General features: G+C 37.1%; 1 protein-coding gene across 2 annotated transcripts in view; it reads right to left on the reverse strand.

Moving 5' to 3' along the window:
- Window positions 1-1,384: 1,384 nt before the first annotated feature.
- Window positions 1,385-18,965, reverse strand: part of bckdhb (branched chain keto acid dehydrogenase E1 subunit beta) — a 98,691-nt gene continuing 81,110 nt past the window's right edge. Inside the window, exons 9-11 of one of the 2 annotated variants that reach the window (XM_079624929.1) lie at window positions 14,943-15,029; window positions 3,289-3,437; window positions 1,385-1,739 (exon numbers count right to left, since the gene is read on the reverse strand). In XM_079624929.1, the coding sequence (XP_079481055.1) occupies window positions 3,297-3,437; window positions 14,943-15,029 (228 nt within the window). In that variant the 3' untranslated portion in view covers window positions 1,385-1,739; window positions 3,289-3,296. Of the gene's footprint in view, window positions 1,740-3,288; window positions 3,457-14,896; window positions 15,030-18,965 lie in introns of both variants that reach the window. The other variant, XM_079624928.1, reaches the window with a different exon arrangement.

Consider the following 18,965-nt stretch of genomic DNA (forward strand, 5'->3'; position numbering starts at 1 on the left):
TGTGCCACAGTCCAGAGAATCGGATCTGTTGGATTTACAACACGTCCTCCACTTCTCCCGAAACACATGAAAGTAAGTGGCTGGTGAACTGGGAGAAGAATAGGGTGAAATGTAGACCCACTTACACAATGTGTATCTGATATGAATAAAACGTGTCGTCTTATTATAATGGAAAGGATCATTATTGACATCAGTGTGTATTTTACAAACTCAAATTCATTGGTTTTTTTTGTACTTAAGTGATTTTAAATGTCTGAAACCTAAAATAAAAATTATGTGGTAGAAAAAAACTGAATAATTGTGATTTTTTGACGAGTCTGAGCACCTCCGTCTCAGCGCCAGCCAACGCGCGAGCGCGAGTTTGAATTTAGCAGTTGATCACGTGATGCACTGACCATTGGCGACAAGCAACAAGAGACACGCGACAAAAGTTGAGAAATTTCAACTTTATGCAAATGAGAAGCGATTTTCGCGAGCGACAACCAATAGGAAAGAAGCCTTTCAGTGGAGCTCAGCTCCAGTCACCGTCTCGAGTGCAGGCGAGACAGAAGAGTTCGAGAGCGATTTCACTGTTTTATATGATTTGACTGTAACTAACCATAAACATGGATATAATAAAATAATGCATGGAAAAGAAACTGTCGCAGACATGTAACGTGCGATTACAGTGATTGACAGACAACCTGACAAGTTACAAAACAATATGACCTTTTCAGCTCATCATGAACCTGAACATGGGAGGCCCCTGAACATGGGAGGCCCCTGAACATGGGAGGCCCCTGAACATGGGAGGCCCCTGGGCTTCAGGCCAGGTAAGCCCTTGCATTAAAGCAGCTTTGTCTGTGATGACGTGTGGGTGAGTAAATGATCAGGAATTTTTTATTTTGAAGTGACCTAATCCTTTAACCTTTGACGTATTGTGTTGTTTGCTAACAGTCTAATTCGGTTTGTCAATGTCTGGATTTTGGTTTTGTTTCTGTACTGCATGTGGATCTTAATTAAAATCTGTCAATCTGGGGAAGCCATCGCTGACAGATTCATTCAAGCATGTGTCAGTCATCTATGTAGGTTCCTCAGTGAGCGATCACACAGACCTGGGCCTCCCAGCAGGCCGAACTCAGCAGAGCGTCTCTGAAGATCACTGGGACTGGATTTAATATGCTTAAGTGAGTAATGACACGGTGTGAGTGCACTGGACGCTAGAATACACTCAACCTGAGGTCATCCGAGCGGCCACACCCAGCCTCGAGCGCTGCGGTCACATACCACTGTCACTACGACCAAAATGAAAGATGCCGTTTTATCTTTATATTCTGTCCACGGTTTGCGGTGGAAGTCCTGACGCTCAGCATCCGTCTGTGACAGCAAGGCAGCTCACTAAGTCTTAAAGCAGAGATTATTTATTCAATTAAATCAAAGATATTACAAATAGGATGGTAAATTCACAAACTGTTGACAATCAAAACACGCAAGATCCAGCCTCAATTCAATTTAAGATGAATAAAAAGTGTACAGGGTGAGAGCACAGATACGGAAAGAGAAGAGCACAGCACCCGTGTGAGGTCTACATGTTAGTGTTCACAAATCACCATTCACCCTCTAGACACACGATCAACGACGCTTTCTGGAGTTTCCCAAAAGATGACAGCCTGTCCGGTAACATGGTCCTATCTACAGGCAGGGACTTGGCTGTGGGATTGACTGGTTTGTTCACTGATGAAGTTCTCAGTCTGTATTGCCTGTGAATAAACAAACAAACAAATAAACAAACAAACAGGTTCTGGGTCTGTGTTCAGTAGTTCTGGATCACATGACTTCAGTTTTGCTGGTTCTATATGCCAATAGTATCTACACGAGCTAAATTCGATTGTCAGTTCACCTTTTAGTACTTAATCCTGTACTGTACACACAGAGCTCAGTCATTTACAGGAGTGCGAACCAGATTCTGTAACTGAATTAAAGGGATAGTTCCCCCAAAAATCACCTTCATTTACTCACCCTCATGTCGTCCCAAACCCGTAAGACTTCCGTTCATCTTTGAAACACAAATGAAGATCTTTTTGATGAAATCGGAGAGATTTCCGTCCCTCCATTGACAGCTACGCAACTGAAACTTTGATGCTTCAAAAAATTAATAAAGAGATTTTAAAACTAATCCAAATGAATTGAGAGGTTTAGCGAAAAAATTCTGAATAGACTCGATCGCTTTATATGATGAACAGATTGAATTGAGTCTTTAATTCACATATAAAGATTGATCAGAGAACAAACAGAAGCTCAACTGAATTTGCGAGAACAAACCTCATTGCTGAAGCTCAAACGTGCTTTACCACAACTGATGTGTGAGTAGATGAATGTTTATTTGTGAATAAAAAGGACTAAATTCAATCAGTTCATCATATAAGATGTCATCATTGACATCAATCAAGACATATAAGAACTGATAAGAATGTAAATGTGTACCTTGAAATGCAATGCAAGTTGCTTTGGATAAAAGCATCTTCAAAATTTTTTAAATAATAAAAGAAATATATATAGAAAATTTGGACTAAACTGCTCAATTCATTATGGATTAGTTTTACAATCTCTTTATTAACTTTTTGAAGCGTTTAAGTGGTAGTTGCGTACAGTAGCTGTCAATGGAGGAACATAAATTTCTCAGATTTCATCAAAAATATATTCATTTGTGTTCTGAAGATGAACAAAAGTCTTACGGGTTTGGAACGACACGAGGGTGAGTATTAATGACAGAATTTTCATTTTTGGGTGAACTATCCCACTCCTGAAAAACTTTAGGTAGGGACAACCGCATTTGCAAAAACATCTACGCCGTGTGTACGGAACGAACTGAACAACTAGTTAATGAGGCATTTAAACGTGCATCTTTTCTGCATGCGCAGTGCAAGACAATCACAGGGAAAGAGGCGCGAGCTGACTCATTCATGTAGCCAGATCTTGCTAGAAAAACAGCCAACAAGAACAAGCCCATAAAAAAAATTAAACAGTTTTGTAAACGAACATTATTGGCTGTTTTAATTACATTTTCGGACATGCCCATCGACTCCAATGTTAAATGGGTCCATGGCCAATTCTATTATAGTCAAAAACTCGAGAGAGGAACCATTGTCAAAAAAATGTTGTCCACCACTCTTGTTCATCCAAAACAAACTACAATATAGACTCAAGGTGTTAAATACCGGAATTATCCTTTAAGTATTAAATATGATAGGCTTTAGGTTCAGGCTTCAGTTTACAGGGTCAAATAATAATGTGACAGAAGAATCTCACCTGTGTGCTCAGTAGTTGATCATGCGCTTGACGGCCTCGAAGCACTTCCACTTATCTGGGATGTAGAAGGGCTCAAAGATGTGCGGGAAGGGCGTATCATACCCACAAACCCTACTGATGGGAGCCTCCAAGTTGAGGAAACACTCCTCCTGCAGAGAACACACTCAGCTCCATTAGTAATATATACCATACACATCTTTCTTTATTTTCCAGAGCCTATTTATCTCATTCTTAACGCATTCCTATTCTAACTTCAATGTGTCGCGGCTTCTGGTCTCATTCGCTTCCAGTTATTTGAGCTGTACAAAAACAGCCAGTTATGCTGCTTAATATTGAAAACTGCTACTATCATATTATTAGGGGTTCAAGCACAAAGTGCTGAAACCTTGTAATTGTTAAGGTTTTTATTATTATTATTATTTTCCCCTAAAATGCATCGTGCAGCCCAAACCATAAGTGCTGGAGCCTTGAAACTTTGCCAGATGGTAGTACAAAAATCGAGGAGAGGTAATCAAAGTATAAAAAATAAAAGCTAGCTAAATAAAACGTAATGTATTTTGATGCTTGTGTGCTTAAAGGCCTTAAAAGCTTGAACCCCGCTAAATGCTGCTTCCAGCTTTAATTTTAATTTATTATCGAAATCATAAACATTTCATAAACCATATACAGCGAATAGTTATTCATCCCATTATTCACCTATAGCGGCTTATGAATTGGAGGACAAGTCGCCTTTATTTACAGGTGAAACTAAAAAAAATAGAACAATTATTTTGCACGATATTAAAAAGAATATCGTGCAAAAGTTGATTTATTTCAGTAATTCAACTTAATTATGATTATTACTTGATTATGGCTTACAGATTATGAAAACCCCAAATTCAAAATTAGAATATTGTGAAAAGCTTTTCATAATCTGTAAGCCATAATCATCAAAATGATAACAAATAAAGGCTTGGAATATCTCACTTTGCATGTAATGAGTCTATATAATATATTAGTTTCACCTTTTAAGTTGAATTACTGAAATAAATGAACTTTTGCACCATAATCTAATTTTTTGAGTTCACCTGTATACAGCGCTTTATACAATACAGATCGTTTCAAAAGAAGCTTTACAGTGATAACAGGAAAATTATTCAATGATGCAAAAAGAGTTAATTTCATCTCTAAAAGAAAATAGTGTCATTATTCAGTGTTGATTCAGTTCCATTGTAAATCTCATCTATTATTAAATTAGTCTATAAAACAGTGATGTCTTCGACCAGGTCAGTTCAGTTCTCATACAATAGCGTCAGTGCGGTCAAGTCATGGTTGAATATGAAGTAGAAGAGCCCACACAATCACTGAAAACGGCTAACTTCCGCATTGAAGGTGAATGCAAAATATTTTGAGGTTTTCAATCATTTGAGTTAACTTTAAACTAATCAAAAGTATTGTCATGTGAAGGTGAAAAACTTGAAATCACCGATTTGTTGCGGTTCTACATTCATGTAAATTCTGCAAAAAAAACCTGGCTCAATTTACACTAGTTTCTGGGGATACTTATGAAATGTATTATTTTCATATTGTGGAGCTGATTCCAGAGAGAAAACTTTCAGATTCAGTCAAGCGTGTCATTTTGAAGCTCGAAGGATTTGGTGAAATTGACTCTGAAAGGAAGGACAGAAATGTCTCCAGTTTCACGAACAATATCTTCATTTGTGTTTTGAAGACGAAAGTGTTTAGCTCAAACCTGCCTCAACCCATCTGTCTGGAAGTTTCTAGTGTCGCCAGAAAGATCTTGATTAGCTGGTTTAATTGGGGTTAGAGCTGAACGTTGGGCCTCCATGAGCAGGATTGAACACCCAGGCTTTAAAGAGTATTTTTCTGTTGATCAGCAGGATATTCAATGCTGTGAAACATCAAAACTGTCATTTATTAAAGAACAATGTTGAACTAAAGAACATGTCTTAAATATGGAGGAGCAAGAAAAGATGATAAACAGCAAAAAAAAATCTCTTCATGTCTTTAGTCATGACCCCAATGAGCGGTTGGGTTTCTATTAAAGCTTTTGGAGAACTTTAAAATAAGGATAAAGCCAAAAAAATCCCAAATGAAATCTGAACAAACCCAATTCCTAATGACAAAACAACACTTATTTTCACAGAACCATCAACACTTGTGCATCAGGAAAAGCTATAAAAGGGGTCTAATGTTTCCTAAACAAAGCCAACACTGAAATCTACTGTCCACGAAGACACTTCCAACTCTTAATGGATGCTTTTTGGCTTTTCCCGTGCCCAAATCTGAACTCAGAAAATGCATGAGCTAAGTGTGAAACATGTCGCACTCTGGGCGAACTCTCTCGTCTGCTGGTGTTTTCTGAAGTGCCTACAAAACAGCGTCAAGCTTCATTAAAGGGCTTTGTGCTTGCTTTACATGACGGCCTGAATAAACACAGAAATGTGTTTTAGATTTGCATCAGCAGGCGGTTCCAGCTCTGAGAGACACCAGGAGAGGGCCTGCAGATGCGAGGCAGGTCCCAGACGCTCGAGTCCTGCCGCTCCGTGGTCAGAACGAGCCTGGCGATCCCGCTGCGCGACACACACACACAATCACCGTTTTGGGAATTGATGTGGCAAGATGAACCTTGTGCTTCTGCGTCTCAGAAATAGTTTTATCTACATGTGATGAATCTGATCGTAATGACTGGAAATGGACTCCAGGAAAGGACACATCAGGACATCTGCTGATAGACAGGAGTTAAAATGCAATACATTTGTGCGCTTCAGTTCACTTCAGTGCAGGAAAATAATGTTTCCCATTGTCTACGCTCCCGACTCAAACTTCTGATGTTTTTGGCATTTACATTTGTTCTCTATATTCTCTCTATTCTCTTCCACCATCAGGGTTTGGATAATCAAAGCATCAAAGTAGTTTAGTGCAAGTCGTGCGCTATACTCCAGGTCTTCTGAAGTCACGTTTCATCCGCGAAACACGTGCACATTCAGCAGAACTACTACACAAACGTAGACGGAGCAAACCGATCTAACATCAGCAACAGTTGGAGGTCTGAATCACCACAGGGCATATTTAGCAAATTGTCCTCCGTTTTAAAGCCAAGGGTAATTTTGGGTCATTTATTCTTTAGTCCCAAAGCGGACGAGTACCTGCCAACCTGGCCCACGAGAAGAGCAAGAAGAAACCTCTAAATACTCTTACTGGAAAAGCAGGAGAACAGAAGTGCAGTCTTGTCTGAAGACACGGCATGTGGACTGAAAACAAGGCCATCCTTCAGTTTCATCCATATGAGACCCTGGATCACAAAACCAGTCACATGACGCACGGGTATATCTGTGGCAATAGCCAACAATGCATTGTATGGGTCAAAATTATAGATTTTTCTTTTATGCCAAAAATCATTAGGATATTAAGCAAAGATCATGTTCCATGAACATATTTAGTAAATTTCCTACCGTAAATATACAAAACATTTATTTTTGTGAGTGAATGCAGCACTCACCAACATAAATGCACAACTTTAAAGGAGATTTTCTCAATTAAAATGTTTCGATTTTTTCGCATCCTCAGATTCCAGATTTTCAATAGTTGTATCTCGAACAAATATTGTCTTATCCTAACAAGCCATACATCAATGGACAGCTTTTTCATTCAGCTTCCGTATGATGTATAAATCTCAATTTAAAAAAAATTAACCAATGTGACTTGTTTTTTTGGTCCAGGGTCACATATGAGCAGTGCATCACTATACAGTTATTATACCTGGAGACGAATAATTTACAAAAGCTTTTCTTGTAAGTTTTGTAAGCTTTTCTAAAGATACAGAGTTTTTTTTAAATAACAGTTTAGTGGCAAATTAAAAGTGATAATGTCAATATATACCGGTAATGCAATGCATTTGAGTTATAGGATTTTGTTTTGTAATACAGCTGTGTCATAATTATTCAACCCCTATTCGACGCCGCTGTTTTTAAGTCTGTGTTAAAACACAATTAAGCCTTTGGAAACTCTAGTCTATAACAAAACTGAATTAGCTTGTCCTGTTACACAAACATACATTTAGCCTGTGCATGTGCTAAAGTTGAGAAGCAAATACGGCCAAGTCAATAGAGCGCTCACAAAAGCTATAGAGAACAATTATTACATTAGATTAGTTTATCAGTTTATTACTTAAAAAAATTATATGGCTACAAGAAGATGTTTCTAGAGACACAACCTTATTATTGGCAGCCTTATTCATAAGTCCAAAATGTGTTGTACCAGAAAACCATTAGAGGTTTTGAAGAATACGCTTGATATCATTAGGGGGAATAACATGTTTGATCAGAGCAACTGAGAAAAACACAATTCACTGACAAAGACTTGCAAGATGCCCTGACGAAAGGAGGAAAACACATTTCAATGCAATGAAGAATTGACAAGCATGGCCTTCATTGTTGGGGCACCTGCATTCATAATTTGTTATTTATGAAAGCAGCTGGCCTCGCTTCAGAAGACCGCTATTAACCCCCTGAAGCCATATGTTTTTTTATTTTTTTATGATGATGGATGGATGGGCTTTTTTCCGGGTTACCATTCACTCCCTTTATAAAGCTTGGAAGAGCAGGATATTTTTTAATATAACTCCATATCATATAATATATATTTAAAATATAATTTTGTTTGGGTGAAAGGAGGAAGTCATATACACCTGGAATGGCTTGAGCGCGAGTACATTATAGGATAATTTAAATTTTTAGGTAAAAATCCCTTTAATGTGATGACCTTTATATATTTGTATGTGTGGGTTAAGTGTCCAGTGCTTCTTGGGGCCACTGTTTACATATATAATAAATTATATACACTTTACACTACTGATTTTTTTTTTTTTTTAAGTCTCTTCTGCTCACCAATGCTGCAATCATTTGATCCAAATAGTAAAAACAGTAATATATTGTGAAATATTAGTACAATTTAAAATTTCTATGTGAATATATTTTAAAGCGTAATTATTCCTGTGATTAAAGCTGAATTTTCAGCATCATTACTCCAGTCTTCAGTGTCACATGATCCTTCAGAAGTCAGTCTAATATGATGATTTGCTGCTCAAGAAACATTTCTGATTATTATCAATGTTGAAAACACTTTTTTCTAATCATATAAATATCTTTTGTGTAATCCATACATACATGCATGTGCATATTTAATGCGTGCACTCAAACACATTTTTTTGCTTTCAGAGTGGAACCAGCAACAGCCACAGATTAGAGAGTATTCAAAGACTACCGTGACATGGAAATGCCCATATTACCGACTGTGAGAGCCAAAAAAGACAATTGCTCACCGCATATTTGAGGAGCCCAAAGCCATACGAGGACAGACACTCTGAAACACTCACGAAATAAGATGAAACATTTGAATTCACAATCAAAGAAAGCTGTATATAAATATACATTTCAATGCCAGTGAATTTATCTTGCTTCCCACGTTACAACACAAAATTCAAAATCAACCTCAATGAGGCTCTTTATGACCAGCCGTTAGTGATCAAAACTAAATATGTAAGTCATTTAGTTCTGGGACATACAGTATGCTATAAACTAGTCTGTAAACTGAACGACTAAAAGCAGCGTAAATCTCCTCAAATTCACTGACACTGTTGCAGAAGTTCCTCTCCAGATCCTTTAGTACATGATGCATCAGAGACACGGATCTGAAGGGCCATTTTTAGACAATCATTCTGAACTTCATGCTATTTTTCGCTTGCTAACGGTCAGCGTTTGTGCACGTCAGAAGACTTCACCGTCACTCCGAGCGGCTCAGACACGCATAACATCAAATCATCTCGGCACAGCAACAAATGTCAGGACTGGATGTTTCTCATGTTTTTTACCCATGGGTCTTCACAAATCACGGTTGTGACATTCAGAACTGATTTGAGATGCCTTATAAACCACAATGGACTGAACTGTGGACTGAACTGTGAACTGAAGTAGCAAACCATGCAGAATTGTAATTTAAACTTAATGAAGCTGAATTAAAAATGGAATGACGTCTAGAGAATTTAATTTATTTATAGCATATACACACATTTAATAAAGTTCACCATTGTGTTAGATGTCAATATGCTTTACTTTATTTATGCTGAGCATAAGGTGCTGTTTTGCTAAATAATTTTGTGCGCTTTATAAGCCGTTTTCCTCATGGGGACCAAAAAATATCACCTCAAGATAAAAAAATTCTGGTATTACCATCCTTGTCGCCATTATGTAGGGAACACCTGACCCCTCAAACACACACACACACACATTCCAGAGGAAACTGGCTGCTTTATTCATACACAGACAAAGAGAACGAGACAGATGATACTGAATATTATTCCAACTATTCCATGGAGTTGTCCAGGAACACCGAGATCGATCTGAAAATCCAGCCCTCGCTCCAGGAATAACAGTACGGTCATCAGCGGTCTCAGTCTCAGCTTCTGTACGATCATCTGCTCAATGACTGCATGAAGCTGATGTGTCTGTGACAGAACAACACTAGACCATTTCTGCAGAAACCTCCTCAACACCACACATGGTTTGAGGTGTCAAATCCAATCATTTTATATATAATAAATAGAAAAATATTATTTGGTTAACTGCATTTTACAGGTCAAACTAAAAAAAAATGTATATCATGCAAAAGTTAATTTCAGTAATTCAACTTAAAAGGGGAAACTAATATATTATGACTCATTACATGCAAAGTGAGATATTTCAAGCCTTTATTTGTTGTAATTGTGATGATTATGGTTTACAGCTTATAAAAACCCCAAATTCAAAATTAGAGTATTGTGAAAAGGTTTTCATAAGCTGTAAGCCATAATCATCACAATTAGAACAAATAAAGACTTGAAATATCTCACTTTGCATGTAATGAGTCATAATATATTAGTTTCGCCTTTTAAGTTGAATTACTGAAATAAATGAACTTTTGCATGATATTCTAATGTGAGTTTCCCCTGTAGTTTTATTATGAATGGGCTGTGATGCACATTAGCACATTTTAGATAAAAAAAACATGACTTGTATTCCGGAAAATACGGTAATTGATGACAATTTTCATATGTGAACTAACCCTTTAAATACAACAGAACACTTTAAAGGCCTGTTCACACCAAAATCTAACTATAAAGATAACTCCATTAATAACTATATTAGCTTCCACACCAACACACAAAAATGTTCTGTTTATTGTCAGCATGCGCTGTGTTTTTGTCATTGCTGATATAAATGCTCTTTAAAGCCGGATGATTCTGATTGCCTGCCAATGTTTATATTCTTCACTGTTTTACTGTGTCGTTATCGTAATAGTTGTGGTGTGGAATCTGCTATTCTTTCAAATTTAGAAAGATTTTTTAAACTTAATGTTATTAATACAGATTAATTCTTGGTGTGAACGGGCCTTAACAGTTCTTGTTATGCTGTCAAAAAAGCAACTTATGGTTTATTAAAAAAAGACATGCGCAAAAAAAGTGAGGCCTGGTTGAGTGAGTTAGTAGTTGAAACTAGGTTATGGAAAGGGGTGCGAGAACGTGCGACACTTCCCAAACACCCTCAAAGCGCTTAACACCACCACTGGTCCAGCCGACCAATCAGAGCACAGTGTGCTTTTGGGAAGGAGGGGCTTCATAGAGACATGAACTAAACCGAGCGTTACTGACAGACTGGGAAAAGAGGTGCAGAAACAAGCTAAAATATGTGAAAATAATGTTTTTTTGAACATTAAAGAATGAAAAACCTCTAGTAGAGCCCAACATTTGAGGTAATTCGAGATCAACAGCGGTCCACATTTTCAAAAGGATGTAGATGTTCAAGATCAGCAAACAGAACCAAATAACTGGAAAATCATAATGTAATGTATGAATTGCACTTTCAAGAGCATTTCACTAGTTCAGTGGGACTACACACCAGGGGTGTAACGATACCCTCATGTCACGATACTGAACTCACAATATGATATTATTGTGATACTCCAATACATTATATAAAAGGTTAACAAAATTGTTACTGTTGATTAAAATGGTAAATTTGGTATTACATTGGGGGTGTAAATTAATAGGCTTCGACTTGGTGCTGGAAACCCAAAGCACAGGATAATAGAGACACCAGAATAAAAATATGAATGATTCTTAAACTGAAAATAATAATAATAAATAATAAACGACTAGATATACTGTATTTAAAATAATGTAGCCACTTTTTATTGGTAACATCAGACATTTGGCATTATCAGGACCCACAAATATCCCCCGATTGCATTATTATACATTATATTACACATTGTATATCGTTAGTTTAATGTGGTACTGAACCTAAAACTCCACGATACATATTGTTGCATTTTTGTATTGCAATATATTATGACACGATGTGTTGTTACACCCCAACTTGTAATGTGTTGGTCAGGCATCCACATCTGTGTGTGTCACATAACCGTGTAAAGCATCTAGATTTGAACAAATCTCAAGTATAAGCAGCGGTTTTAATGATGCTTCCCTGAGCAAACACCACTAAAAAGCAAAATGCATGTCCTGACTGCAGGAAAGACCGCCGCTGGTGTGTGGTGTGTTGGGCTCTGGGTGTTTTGGTGAGGGGCAGATTCATTTGCTGTCGTTATCACACACACACATCAGTAGCTTGACCAGTTCAGGTTTTACGTGCAGCTAATAGCCTTTTTTTTTAGCAACTTTTCTGTTCAATGCCATTATCTGTGCACATCCGGCTGACTCATGCCCACCCTGCTCAAACACACACACACTTTAACAAACTTTGACGTCAATGGAAACGTGACTGATGATGTTTATGTTAGAAGACTGGCCCTGCATTTATGCATGGATGAATCTCTTGATAAAATGTCCACCATCAGCACCACCAGACCTGAGACACTCATGTGTACACTACTGTTCAAAAACTTGGGTCAGTACAATTTAAAGAAGTTATTACATTAATTAAGCAATGATGCATTAAATTGATCAAAACTGACATTTATAAATGATACAAAGATTTCGGTTTCAAATACAAGCTGATCTTTTGAATTTTCTAGACATGAAACCAAAAAAAAAAAAAAAAAAAAAAAAAAGGATTTCCACAAAAATAAGAAACAGCACAACGGTTTTCAACTTTGATAATAAGAAATGTTCCTTGAAACACTGCTGTAGCTCGGACCTCTCAGGCAGGATTTGTTAACACTCTTTTCCATCAAAGACATTTGATTGATGGGCAACTAGAAATGTGTCTGATGTAATTTGAAACAAAATCAGGCCAAAACGAAGTTTATTTGAAGGTAGTTTTGGAAGTTCGAAACGGGACATTCTGGAAAAGTTTGCTCCGGCTGGTAAACACGTTTGAACTTCTATTGGTCCTTGTTATAACATCAATACAAACTGAAGTTGTAATTTTAATTGGAAGCAGCACTGACACAGTTTTTATATTTTATACTGTAAAGCTGCTTGCTTTAAAGCGGTCTATTGTATAAATGCTATATAAATAACCCTGACATGACTTTACTGGGGGGCTGAATCGCAGAGCTGGTGCAAACATATCCACATTACTATGATGTTGTGTTATTTTGTTATTGAGATGAAAGCACATATTTCCATATTCATCTAAACGCTGCTCTCATCTGTGTGGCCAGCGTCTGGACGTTCACTAACAGTATATCGCTGCAAAGGTATTTCTAACTTTTTACCCCTAAGCGTAGAACGAAAAAGAACTTCGCTGTGAGTAAATCATTACACTAGTCGTCTCAAAACAGAAGTCTGGGGTAGGATTCACAGGACTCAAGTATAGTTTGTAAATGCTAAGCAATATTACTTAAAGGGTCAGTTCACCCAAAAATGAAAATTATGTCAGTATAATTACTCACCCTCATGTTGTTCCAACCCCGTAACTATTCATTTCTTCTCTGTGGGCCTCTGAGTGAGTTCACGTAGTGTAACCGCAGCACTTCTGTCGTACGTCACACGCATCGCACACATGACCAGCGTCGGCCAATAGGGAGCCTACGTGCTGACGTGGAACCCAGAAGCGCTGTGCTGTTACACTACGTGAACTCACTCAGAGGCCCACAGAGAAGACATTAATCGTTGAATAAAGTTTTTTTTTTTTTTTTTTTTTTGCACAAAAAGTATTCTCGTCGCTTAAACTTGAGGTTGAGCCACTGTAGTCACTTGGACTATTTTAACGATGTCTTTACACTAACTTTTCTGGCCGTTTTCAAAGTTTCAATCCCATAGAAGCCTATGGAGGAGTGAGACAGCTCTCAGATTTAATCAAAAATATCTTCATTTGTTCCCGAAGATGAACGAAAGTCTTACGGGGTTGAAACAACATGAGGGTGAGTAATTACTGACAGAGTTTTCATTTTTGGGTGAACTATCCCTTTAAATGGTAGATGTTGACAAAACTGAAACTGAGTCAAATAATTGAATATCTGTGGCTAGTTGCAAAAAATTTTCGATTGCACAAAATGTACTATTCTTACATGTTAGTCATCTAAATGTAAATTGGTTTAATTTTAATGTGAAAAATAAGAATAGTTATCCTTAGGTTTACAGATTAGGTTGGTTATATTATTATTATTAATCTAGACTAGAGGGACTAATTTATGGCCACAGGTCACATTTAAATGGCACTTTTTTTTTTAAGTCCAAATATTGTTTTGCAAATTGTGGCAAAAAAAAAAGTGAAAGGAAAAAAATCGTGCATCACGCTTGAACAAACTAAATAACTTTGTCACCCCTGCCAATGGCTGGTGAGTTAAGAAAATTATAAAATCATATTTTTTTTACCGGCCATGAAACTTTTTTGGGAAAAACAGGCAGTTACGACACTAAAATTTTAGATACCAGTGTAAATTCACAATTCCAATTTCAATACCACAGCTAAAACTACTAGCCTAACTAATATACATTTAAAACATTATTAAAAGACAAGTAAACGTAATTATATTATTTGTTCTTATTTTTTTCTAAGTACAAGAGCACAAATCCACACTATAGATAAGAACAAAGATACAAATGAAACAATTTTACAAAACAATACAGAATTTTAATAAAGTAATCAAATAAAAACGGCATAGTCTTCACTGCATAAATTAAACCGATTAATTTGTTTGATCAAGATTATAAAACAGACATTAGGCTGGAATATCAGGCTGTCGTCACTTTAGGACATAATGCACAGATCCAATTTACTGATTCTGTACACATCCATTTTCTTTCTTAACGGTTTACTTTTACTTAAGACATAACCGACTACGTTTACTAGGATACTCGAGACATTTCTTGGCATAATTGTGTGAATTTGTCCATTCAAGACATGAAAGAGAACTCAATTTAGCATTCGTGCGCTGTCTGAGACGTGGCTTTCTTGGCGTGTTTGTAACGAATTGAGTTACATTTCGCATCTTGAGCTTGAATATTTAAATTGGCAAGGCTTAAACTTTCGTGATGATGCAGCACTGTCCCGAGTGATGTTCGTGTTTGTTCATCAACATTTCATCTTCTCAAAAAAATGTTGGGCCAACTGGCGATCGACGCGGTTTCATATACTCTGGGCCCTGCTATAGGCCCTGCTTGAACGTAATAGGCCCTGGTCAATCTCTGATTCATGAGATCTGCTTCTTACCTGAACAGTAGAGCTGATCTCCGCTGCAAAGCCTCCGGTCACTGGAGCTTCATGACTGACGAGCAGCCGTCCCGTCTTCACCACCGACTGGAAGGAAAGAGAACATGAGCTGAAACACCTGAAGTCAGGAATCACCCGAAGAGCTGTAAAACCAAATTATTTTATAACAGCACATCAAGACTATTTTTAATTTAAAAAGACATGAAGTGTTTGTGTTCAGGCAAAAAGGTTGGCTCCATATTACAATTCCAGCTCACGAAACCAAAATCTAAAATGTGAAATCAAAAATCGCAATAATAAACAGACAAGTTTTATTATCAAATCAGGCATAGATGCATTTTTAAACCGCTAAATCTTAACGTTGCTTTCACGTTTCACAGCATACCGCCTGAATTCTGCTGAATTGCTGCATGTTGTGGCAAGGTACCAAATTTGCAAAACATCGGTTACTCAAGCCCACAATATTCTTCGTCTATCTGCGTTTCCACAACGTAATTTTCATCATCAGTGCTGCCCTATGACATCTGGTAGAGTATAAAACAGTATTTATACCATTCATGTGTTTAACTTGTCCATACGAGCTTGAGTATACTTTGAAATCTCTGCGGCTTGGGTCATTCACAATTTAAAAAAATAATAATAAAATAAATCAAAAGGTGAGGTGTTTAAAGTGCCAATATTCAAATCAGAGCACAGAAACCTTCCTGTCTGGGGACTCTGGATATGTTGCAAGCCTGATTTGAACTCGCATTGCTTGCATGAGCACTGAAGCTCAATGTATTTGAACACGTGGACACTGCATTTATTAGTTAGCGCAGACTGAAAACACCATTTGCTGCAGATTATGAATTTTGTTTGATGTGCATACCTCAATGTCAGTGGTCATTATGACTTCAGTCAAACTGTCTTTCTGTTAGCCTGATAAAAATAAACAGCAGGTCACAGCTGCAAAGCCCCGACTCAACATCTGCAGGACTCCTCAGACTCTACGAGGTACAAAACTGACAAAGCTTGCCGCAAAGCCAGTTCTTCAAAAGGAGAAAAACAGGTGCAAAGCAGCAGATCACAAGAGCACTCGTCCTTGCGCTGGTGGTCAGGCATTTCCTGCGGAAAGATTTTGGTTTGTTCTGTAATCTGTGTAATTATATAAAAGTCTTGATCTTACTTGAGATAAAAAAGGACATAAATGTTTGGCGTTTCATAGCTGCGCATCTGCGGAGAAGAATGTGAGGTCTGGATATTGATATTCAGGTTTCTGTGGAGCTCCACAAAGACACAGAAGAAACTACACCAGCAACATCCACAGCACGCCAATTCCTTCAAGCGATGTGGGCCAAATGTAATATTTAAAATGTTCATTCCCAGTCATCATACAGATCGGTACGCATTCGATTATTTCAGCTCTCGAGTGGACAAACATTACCCTTCACTCAGAAAACATCCTTCAAAGTTGAGATGCCATGAACCTCATGAACTCTGGCAAATCCACTGACTAGATCTTCTGTTAAAGCTCTCATAATAACAATGACAAGTTGCAAATTAAACACTTTCCCAGTGGACTTATAAACCGTGACGAATTACTCCCAGAAGTAGATTATATGTGGCCAGAAACTAGTTTCTCAGATCTTGCTGTTTTAACCCTAGAATGCATAAAGGGGGTCAAATTGACCCGGAATGCTGTGATTTTTTTAAACATTTGATCAATTACACATTTATTTATTTGATATTCCATGAATTCTAAAAAAAAAAAAAAAAAAAAAAAAAAAATCATATTTCCTGGTCATAGGATGTTTTTATTTTATTTTTTATCACTACCCCAATAATGCATAAATGGGGGTAAAATTGACCCATTTTCATTTCCTATGATATTTAACAACAGTATTTTTGGATACATTTTTGTAAATAATGATATTTTTTTTCTTGAAACAACGGATTTCATAAAAATCTGTTGGGACTTTTTTGTTCTGATGTTTTTTAATTTGCCTTAGCCACCAAACCCGTGTCTGAAAACACATATTTCCTCACTATATAGTAGGTGAAAAGCAGTATGGGAAATGAGTAGTATATCTGAACTCACAGTTTTCATAAAACAGTAAAAAAAAAATTTTTTTTGTCTATTTACGTGGTTCTCTGAAGTTCACATCCAATGGACACTTTACTATTTAAAGCATGGAAGTGGAGTCGTGACCGGCAGCAGCGGATGTAGTACATTCAGATTGCATTCATACTACACACATGCTAGATGACACTTTATTCATACTATAATTTATACATACTTTAATAACAGTTATAAAGTTCTCAAATGTAGAGCCTATTCAGACAGTATGTGGTTTCAGATGCGGTGGATGAGCAGAGAAAGGCCAGACTAAAATTTACTCTACTGTGTATCTAAATTAGTTTAAGGTTGGTATAGAAAAGTACAACTGCATTTTAAAAATCAATTAAATCCAGAAAGAAGTATAAAACTTGTCCTAATTGAAAGAAAACAAGTTGACAAAAAGATTTAATCAGGGCTGTGCAACGATTAATAGCATCCAAAATAAAAGTGCGTTTACATAATGTGTGTGTACACTGTGTATAGCTATTTTGTATATATAAATACACACACATGCATTTATACATTTAAATATATAAGTGCATGCGTGTGTATTTATATATACAAAATAATTATACACCATACACACACATATTTTATGTAAACACAAACTTTTATTTTGGATGCGATTAATAATTTCACAGCCCTACGTGATAATATAACGTAACAAGAGATTTATAAGCTATTTTTGTAAAAGTGTAAAAAGATGAAGAAAAAAAAGGTCAGTAACTTTGAGTCCAATGTGATAACATTAACATTTTCGGGGAAAACAAAGGATACGCATCCGCATACATAAAATGCTCTCACATAGTGATATATAATTTGATTTGACTTTGGACATGACAGTTAAATGAATAACAATAATTCCACACCTCATAACCGAGTTGGTGAAACGCCAGAGACGTGGAGTCGGTGTAACTGCTTCTGATGCCTCAGATACCGGCGCACAGACTCACAGCGGGAGAATCTTGAGGTTGTGTGTTAGTAAGGGTGTGAGATTTCGATAAGACAGCAAGTATGCGAGGGTGTGACTGAAGGCATTTTCTTTACGAGCGCTCGGTGACACTGCAGCGCGACCAACCAGAGACAGCATTATTATATTACAGACACGTTTTATTCTGATTGAGATTTAGATGCGTTTTAAGACACACCTGGCCAGGAAATGCAGCGACCAGATTCAGACAGAACAAACTTGATGCAAGCAGAAAGCTTGGCCAACACACTGCAGATGTGCTCTTCCAGTGAAACCAACTTAAAGTGCATTGCTATGGCGGTTACAAACCTCAGTACTCAAGGGAGTGATAAGAGTTTCCTTCTGAAGTCCATGTTATTAAACCAGATGTTATTCAGGTAGCTAGATATAAACATGTCGACAGTTTAACTATCTTGCTCAGCAAGAATCTTCAAACTGTTGATGTGTATATGCTAATGTATACTAAACCCCCTTTTTAACAGTTTGATTCATGCCTTAAAATACACTAACACCATGTCACCAGATGCGAGCGGCACGACAAAATCAAACAGAACCCATTATAATCAGTGATGCTGTCTACACTAGATCCGACAGTAAACTGATGACTCGTTCTATTTCTGAAATATACTTCTGACACGAAGAAGAAATCGATTTGCAACGGTCGCTTTGTCGTGTCCGATGTAGACGCGGTGTAACATTCAAAAGTTTGGAGTCAGTACGATTTTTAAATGTCTTTGAAAGAAGTCTCATATTCTCACCAAGGCTGCATTTATTTTACCAAAAAATATAGTAAAACAGCAATATTGTGAAATTTGATTACAAATTTCTATTTGAATAGATGTTAAAATGTCCTTCAATGCAGCCCTGAAACCTGACTAAAATAAGTTCCAGCACTAAAATGGCTGAAAATAAATAACTAACTGAGCTAAAAATAAATTTAACCTAAACAGAGTTA

The sequence above is a fragment of the Phoxinus phoxinus genome (genome assembly GCF_949152265.1).
Source record: "Phoxinus phoxinus genome assembly, chromosome: 10".
NCBI classification, from domain to species: Eukaryota; Metazoa; Chordata; class Actinopteri; order Cypriniformes; family Leuciscidae; genus Phoxinus; species Phoxinus phoxinus.